Genomic DNA, 7,906 nt, shown 5'->3' with positions numbered 1-7,906 from the left:
ACTTACATTTTAATTTTCTGAAGTGGTTTCTTTGATGGTTATTTTATTATAGGAAGAAGTTTAGGACACCCAAGCCAATGGAGCCAGAGACAAAGATATGAAAGAGGTAGAGTCTGGTTTGGTTTTCTTTCACGGTGACCTTCTCCTTCCCCAAGGGCCATCCCCTGTCTCAGTGCTCACTGCCAAGGTGCAGTGAGCTCCCACCTCCAGAGAGATACTTCTGTCAGAGTCACAGACCTGAGAGGCTTGTGAGTTCGCCTGTGGCATTTGCTTCAGTCATATTTGTCTGTGAACCATTGGCTGTGTAGGGGGCTCTGGTCTACTTGGTGAAAATGGAAGAGGTGGAGAGCAAAATGGGGTCACAGCAAGGCCAGATGCCCTGAGTCTACTTCTACCCTCGTGGGGTGGAGTGGGTGGAGACTCGGTCCAGAGGAAACAGCCAAGAGGAAGTAGGGCAGTATGTGGTGGGACATCATTCTAGACCAGGCATTTTTCTGAGTGTTCTGCACATATATTATTTCATTTAACTGAATAAGACAATACATTTTCTTTAAAATATAATCAAGAGTAGACATTTCTAGAGGCAAGTTCTAAAGAAAGCATTCCTCATGCTGGCCCTTGGAAGGGATTCCCTTCCTTTTTTTTTTATATAAATAATTTTAAGGAGTGATTTGTGTGTTTACTTTGTAAAAACACTGTCTTTTCTCAAAGAGAGACTACTATAATAAAATTAGAGGTTTTGAATCTCAAATTTTTGGGGAAATGAAATAGCTTGCACATTTCAAAACAAAATAATATTTCTATCATTTTATTTTGAAAATTTAAAAGTTACACTTGTTGGTTTATTTGTGTGTTGGGGGCACACACATGTGCGAAGGTGTATGTATGGATGTCAGACAAGCAAGGAGGTCAGAACTTACATGAGTCAGTTCTCTTCATCATATTAGATGGGGATGAGGATCGAACCTAGGTTGTTAAAGACTTGGCAGCAAGCACCCTTGCCTGCTGAACCATCTTGCCGGCCCTCATTGTTTTTATTTGGAAGGCTCCAGCTAGCAAATACACAGAGACAGCATGCTTTTTGGGTCTTCTGCTCTACATTTGAAGGGACTGACTCAAGAAATGCTCTACTTGCTATGGGACTGCTCCCTAAGGATCTGTCTTCTAGAGCTGCGTTTTCCTGGCTTGGGAGATAAGGTTGGTAACCGACAAACATTTGGTGTTTGCTTTTGGACCCCGAGGACTGGGCAGCCAGCTTGTCAGGCTCATGTGCAGTTTGGTTGCTTGGAGAAACCACTGAACTTTGCACAGGCCTTTGGTGGTGAAGCACCTGACCTGCTGTTCAGCTTAGAGCCACCACTGGCTTCAATTATGACTTCCACAGGCAGCTTTGAGGGATCCTCTATTCATTACAGCGGCTCACTCTGTAATTAGTAATAATGGAACACAGGCACTTACAAACACAAAGGGCTAAACAGTAATCAAGCGGTAAAGGCAAGACATTGGGCTTTTCCTCCTCTGTTTCTTTCAAGTTTGTTTCTTTCTACAAACTTCTTTCATTCCTTCCTTTAATGAGTAACCTGGGCTTGATTCTCATCCTGGACTCTTATGATGTATCTATGGTGATGATGCTTTGTATAACTTGCTTATCCCTCAGTATCCTTATTTGCAAAGTAGAGTTAACCGTAGTTCCTGTGGCATGGAGGTAGTTGGAGAATTCACTTCACACAGAACATGCTGTGAAGAGCTTTGCATATAGAAAAGCTTCCTCAGTAAATGCCAACTCTCATTATTATCTTCATTTCAATTTCAAATGAAATTGCGCAGAAGACATAGGCATAGATGGTTTAATGTCATTTTATCTTTTGCATTTTGGAGGCAAGGTCTTATGTAGCCCAGGCTGGCCTTCAACTCCTAGTCCTTCTGCCTCCATTTCCCAAGTCCTGGGACAAAAGTGCCACCAGGCCTGACTTAATGGCTGTCTTAAACCTTCCAAGGCACCCTACCCACTCCATCATGCACCCATGCCTCCACTGATAATTAACGGTAGCATTTTTATCAGTCTCGTTTCATACAGTTCCACGGTTTTTCTGTTGAATATGTTAAAGCAAATCCTGGGCATTGTGTCATTTCTTCCACAATATGTATTCCCCCTTCCCTTTTTTTCTGCAGTGCAGGGGAATCCAACCCAGAGCAAGCACTCCAGCAGCACTGCACCATGTCTCCAGCCCACTGTGCATCCTTCTGATACTACCACCTGAAGAAGCAGTTTGGATCTTCTTCAACTCAAGGCCAGCTCCTAAAGGAGTTACTGGACTCTGCTAAAACCTCTACAAATGTTTGCTTAATTAGTGGATGAGCAACACAAATTTAGCTTTTCTTCCCTCTTTGGTAAACGCTCAATAGATATTTGTTGAAGGGGTAAACGAGGCCAGGAACTTCACATAGTAGCAGATGCATGTGGAGTCATAAATATTTTCTACAAAGTCAACAAATGTTCTTAGTTGTTGGGCAAAATTTTGCAATACCCCAAATCCCACAGGCTCAGCATCACCAGAAGCCCTAACAATGCCTGAATAATTAGCTCTTGAAAGGAGGTTTAATTCTGGTACTGAAATTATTTGTGAATGTCTGACTTCAGGCAACTCCATGAAAAGCAATTAGCAGATTCTTCAAATACATGACAAATCCTTTATTACTGTGCTTATAAGTGACACGGCTTACAGAGAACCAAATGTAATTAAATAACATCAACTTGAAATCTACCACAGACTCAAGATCTACAAGTTGTTAGACTTGGCAAGGCAAAAACTTCTCAAACATTAGGTTGTTTCTGGTGAAAGATAAAATTCCATTAAGCAATTCCAACATGTTTTGTTTTTTTGTCTTACAGACAATCCTTTGGCAGTAACTTCCACTTAGCTTTTATTATATAAAAATATAACAAAATTTCAGTATATATACAAACATTACATTACACAATGTACAGGTTAAAAACACTAAGAAAATGGCAAGCCACAAGTGAAATTAAAGTAAATAGCATGATAAGAAAAATTAAATACTGCACACATTTCATAAAAATTACATTAACTACATTTTTTTTGTTTGCAAATACCAAACAGTACCAATGTGATTGGAAATAGCTTCCAACAACTTCATTTTAAGGCACATCTTGCATATTTATATATACAACACTGAAACCGGTCAATAACTTAGGGACGTCTCAGGGTGACCTGTATATGTGTGTGTGAAGACATGCAGCATAAGATTACACATTTTCATTGGCTCCCTTCTTTGGGGACACGTATCTGCCACCAGGAGGGGACTCATAGAGGGGGACTCCAATCTCCTGCAGGTCTGGGAGCCTCCCTGGACGGGGCGGGGAGAGCAAAGTGACAGTCCTGTCATAGTCCCTATGCAGAACTTTCTCGTAGACGCTCTGCAGCCCCACTGTCTTGGGCAGCTGGGCTTGGTAGTAATTGTCCCTGCGCAGAGGATCCCGGGGCAGGGATGTGCTCTTACAGAAGGTTGACATCTGGGCTGGAGGGTGAGGAGGCGGGTGTGCATTGGGCCCGGAGCAGGACGGGCTCCAGCAGCGATCAGAATGGCCCAGAATTTTGCACTCAGCAGTGCACGCCCACAGTCCTGGAAAAGAGAAAGAATTTCCCCAGGTTAGTACACATTACGCCTCCACCTGCAGAACGCCAGCCAGGGTCAGGGCAGCTGAAGAGGAAGGTGCGTTTAAGAACCGAAAGGCACATACTTGCCATAAAGATAACTTTATGTAATGCAAAGCTTTTGTTGGGAGGAAAACAGCAACAACAACACGAAGAAAAAAAAAAGCAGAATACCCTGCTTCCATGGCTAGCATCACATCTAACAGGACGGGAGTCCGGCTGGGGTTAGAGTATTGAAGAGAGGGATGAGGGAGAGGGGGTGGGAACAGAGGTTTGGAGCAGGCAAGCAGTTGGGAAGGGACCGCTGGCTTGGGCTGGGGAGAAGCGTCCTCACCACTCTGCATGTGGTTGATGAGGTCCTTTTTCAAAGCATCCCCGCTGATGTCGGAGTCACTGTCATTGAAATCACTGTCTCCTTTCCCGCTGTCTTTGCCGCTGAACTTCTCAGCTTCTCGGCCAGAGATGGTGTTGAATGAATGGCCCTTCCAAACCGCCACAGGGGGCGCAGGCTCCTTCCCGAAGCCAGGAGAGGCACCGTAGGGCTGCAGCGGGGAATGTGGGGGAAGGAGGTGTGAGGGTTGGACAAGACACAAAAAAAGCAAGTGCGAAAGGTTAAGCGTCTCCCTGAGAGAGCCCACCCTTACCCCTCCTGTGTCCCTTCTCCCAGCCTGTCCGCGGAGCACGGAGGGGGGCGCCCAGCCGAAGGAAGGCCTCACCTCGGCGTGCGCGCCTCGGAGCCGCTGCTGCCCCTCGAAGTGACAGGCGCTTTCCCCAGTGGCGCTGCCGCCCTCCGAGCCCGGCACTTCGGCCGCGGCGACCGCGGGCGGGGGCGCGTCGGCCGCGGGGCTGCCAAAGGGCGCTTTGGCGCTGCCAGGGAAGGTGAGCACGTCGAACATGTTGGGCCTGGGCCCAGCTCCCCGGGCGGTCTCCTCCGGGGAGCCAGGGGCCGAGGCTCCGCCGCCCGCCGCCCCGGGCCGCTCTTCCCGGAGGGCCCCCCCTTTGCGCACCTCCTTCTTGCGGCGGTTGCAGGTGGTGGCGATGGCGATGATGGCGGCAAGCAGCAGCGTGCAGCTCCCGGCTAACACGATGATGACGATCAGCGGCGTGTCCCACTGCAGCGAAGGCCCCGACGGCGCGAGTCGAGAGCCAGGTGGCCGGGAGTGCTCTGGGTTCCCGGCACTGGCAGGCGCAGCTGGCCCGCCGCCCGCGGTTACCACGAAGCTGACGGTTGCTGTCGTGGTGAGAGGGGGGCGGCCACCATCGGATATGACCAGCAGGGCCTTGAACACGCGGCCGGGAGGCTCCTGTGAGAGGTCTCCGGTGAGCACGATCTCCCCCGTGCGGCGGCCTATGGAGAAGGCCTCGCGCGGCTCCTGCTGCAGCAGATCGAAGGCCAATTCCCCGTTGGCGCCTTCATCCGCATCCCGGGCCTGGATGCGCGCCACAGCTGTGTCCTTAGCAGTCCGTCCAGGCACGGCTACTTCTAGGGAGCCATTGGCCGGCGCCGGGTGCACGAGGACAGGAGAGTGGTCGTTCTGGTCCAGCACCCGCACTTGCACCAGAGCGTTGCTGGAAAGCTGAGGGGATCCGCCGTCGCTGGCCTGGATGCGCACGTCGAGCTGGCGCAGCGTCTCATAGTCAAAGCTACGCAGAGCGTAGATGGCCCCGGTAGCCGGGTCTACTGAGACATAAGTAGACACGGCTTCCCCAGAGCGACCCACTTCGGCCTCTACCAGCCTGTAGGTGACCTGACCGTTGCGGCCCAGGTCCGGGTCGCGGGCGGCCACTGTGGCCAGATAGGCACCTGGGGGGTTGTTTTCACGGACTGATACCTCGTAGACTGGCTTGGTGAAGAGCGGCGCGTTGTCGTTCTCGTCACCCACGCGCACGGTGTAGGGCCTCACGGTGCGCAGAGGGGGCGCGCCACGGTCCTCGGCCACCAGCGTCAGGTTGTACTCGGCGATGCGCTCCCGGTCCAAAGACGCCGCGGTGACCACCAGGTAGCTGCCCGCGTAGGCCGGCTGCAGCCGAAAGTGCTCGTGCCCGTAGAGGGCGCAGCGTACCTGCCCGTTCGCGCCCGAGTCCCTGTCCGAGGTGCTGACCAGCGCCACCAGGCTCTCGCGCGCCGCCCCCTCTGGCACCAGCGAGGTGGCGCCGGCTTCCTGGGCCCCGGGCCCCGCCGACGAGGCCGTGTCCGCTCCTCCGAGTGCGGCGGCGGCAGCGGCGGCGGCGAAGGGCGAGGCGCCTGGAGCCCCCGGGGCGGCCAGAGGGGTGATAGAAATATCGGGAGCGTTGTCGTTGACGTCTCGGATGCGCACGATGACCTTGCAGGTGGCTGTCCGGGGCCCCGGGCCTCGGTCTTGAGCCCGTACGTCTAGCTCGTACGTGTCCTGGCGCTCGTAGTCCACCTGCCCGGCCAAGGTGAGGCGGCCAGAGCGCGGGTCGAGCCGGAAGAGGTGGCGGGCTTCGGGAGGGGTGCGGGCGCCGAAGGTGAACACCACGTCGCCATTGGGACCCTCGTCGGGGTCCGCAGCGTCCAGGTCCAGCAGCAGCGACCCCACAGGTGCGTCCTCGGCCAATTCCACCTCGGCCACGGCACCCTGAGGGAAGGCCGGGCTGTGGTCATTGGCATCCAGCACGCGCACGCTGAGTGCTGCTGTGGCGGAACGTGGCGGTCGCCCTCCGTCCTGAGCCACCAGCTCCAGGCTGTAGGAAGCCTGACTCTCGCGGTCCAGCTCCTGTAGCAGCACCAGGTCTGCACACTGGGCACCATCCGCGCGCGTCTGTAGCTCCACGCGGAAGGGGCTGTGAGGCTCGGCCAGGCGTACACTCTGCAGCCCGTTAGCACCCACGTCCTCGTCCACAGGGACCTCCAGGGGGATGCGCGTGCCTACCGGAGCACTCTCTGAGACCTCCACCGGGATCTGGGCTCGGGGAAAGCGGGGCGCGTGGTCGTTTATATCCCTCACCTCCACCTCCACGTGCACCAGTCGGAACTGCTCCTGCGAGAAGCTGACCACATCGAAGGCCAGCACACACTGTGGGGCCTGGCCGCACAGACGCTCACGGTCCAGGCCCGCGTCCCCGACGGTCAGCTGCCCGTCGCCCTCGCGCACCCGGAGCAGAGAGCTGTTGAATTGCTTCATCAGGCGGAAGCTTGTGTCTCCAGACACTTTCATGTGCAGGTCCTCTGCAAGGGTCCCGATGACCGTGCCGGGGGCATCCTCTTCGAAGGTGCTGTATCGGACTGTCTTGCTCTGGGCCACCGAGAGCACCCAGCAGAGACTAAAGAGCTGCAAGGGGAAAAGGCAAGGGCTGCCCCAGCGCTTCACAGGACTCATGCCGCCGAGCCCCAGGTGCTGTTCCGAAAGGCTAAGCTAGGGTCCTCTCCGGTTTGCAGATCCGGAGCGTGAGTCTCAGGCTCCCGGGACCGCGCTCTTGGCGAGCCCTGTGTGGGTGAAGTCTGCGAGCTGCAGCTCCGGCTCCGGCTGGCTCGGCGGACGCGCGGACCCGCCCCACTCGGCGCCTCCGCCTCCTTTCCCGGGGCTGGAGCTGCGCCGCCGCGCGCCGCCTCCGCCTTTATAGCTGCCGATATGCAAATCTCCGAAACGGGGCGGCCAATGGCCGCTTAAGCCACAGCGCCGCTCCTCCGCCAACCACTGACAATCCTTTTAATGTGGCAAGGCTTAGAGGAGAAAACAAGAAAGGAAAATGAGGAAATCTTTCCTTTGTTTTAAAAACTCCTGCTTCCATTTTCGGTTAGTATCTTGCTTGTAGATAAGTGAGCAGGATGGTTTTGGTAATTGGGCGCCCGGCCCTCTCACTGCTTTGCCAGCCGCTCGCGCGAAGCGCCGGACAAGCTGGGTTTCTCTTCAGAAGCTCCGGACCTCACATCCTACCCCCTCCGCCCCTTTATTTTGCATCTGGGAAGGCTTCCACACTTGCTTTGCGGAGTGAGGCTCTGCTCGCCTTCCCTCCCAGCTTCCCACGGTGCCGGGAATAGCCTGCAGACGAAGAAGCCTGAAAGATAGAGCAAAAATTGATTTTATTCAAATTTGTGTATGCAATTGTGTTTTGCTCGCGTGAGCCCTGGTGCCACTTGCCTTTCAGAAAAGAGCGCTACGATACATGTTAGTATGCATGTCACTGTTCAAATGGCTTTCTTAAGCCCTAGGTGCTAGCAGGCAAGGAAAAAAAAGTTCCAAATAGGATTTAGCATAAGCTTGAGG

General features: G+C 53.7%; 1 protein-coding gene across 2 annotated transcripts; it reads right to left on the bottom strand.

Moving 5' to 3' along the window:
* Positions 1-2,666: 2,666 nt before the first annotated feature.
* Pcdh8 (protocadherin 8) lies at positions 2,667-7,359 on the bottom strand. 2 transcript variants are annotated; one of them, XM_028878836.2, is made up of 3 exons: positions 4,394-7,359; positions 4,012-4,219; positions 2,667-3,645 (listed from the first exon to the last, which is right to left on the bottom strand). In XM_028878836.2, the coding sequence occupies exons 1-3, from the start codon at positions 7,016-7,018 to the stop codon at positions 3,269-3,271; spliced, it is 3,210 nt and encodes a 1,069-aa protein (XP_028734669.1). In that variant the 5' UTR covers positions 7,019-7,359; the 3' UTR covers positions 2,667-3,268. The 2 variants fall into 2 exon arrangements, with proteins under 2 accessions (XP_028734669.1, XP_028734678.1); XM_028878845.2 differs by having other exon boundaries at positions 4,685-7,358.
* Between the last annotated feature and the right edge of the window lie 547 nt (positions 7,360-7,906).

Source organism: Peromyscus leucopus, chromosome 9 (genome assembly GCF_004664715.2).
Source record: "Peromyscus leucopus breed LL Stock chromosome 9, UCI_PerLeu_2.1, whole genome shotgun sequence".
NCBI lineage: Eukaryota > Metazoa > Chordata > Mammalia > Rodentia > Cricetidae > Peromyscus > Peromyscus leucopus.
This window is presented reverse-complemented; position numbering and strand designations above follow the sequence as displayed.

Excerpts from the sequence above, each read along its gene's own strand:
- Pcdh8 (XM_028878836.2), bottom strand. The coding sequence starts at position 7,018 with ATGAGTCCTGTGAAGCGCTGGGGCAGCCCTTGCCTTTTCCCCTTGCAG. Across the intron at positions 4,220-4,393 it reads TCCGAGGCGCGCACGCCGAG|CCCTACGGTGCCTCTCCTGG; the intron begins GTGAGGCCTTCC and ends TCCCCGCTGCAG. Across the intron at positions 3,646-4,011 it reads CATCAACCACATGCAGAGTG|GACTGTGGGCGTGCACTGCT; the intron begins GTGAGGACGCTT and ends TCTCTTTTCCAG.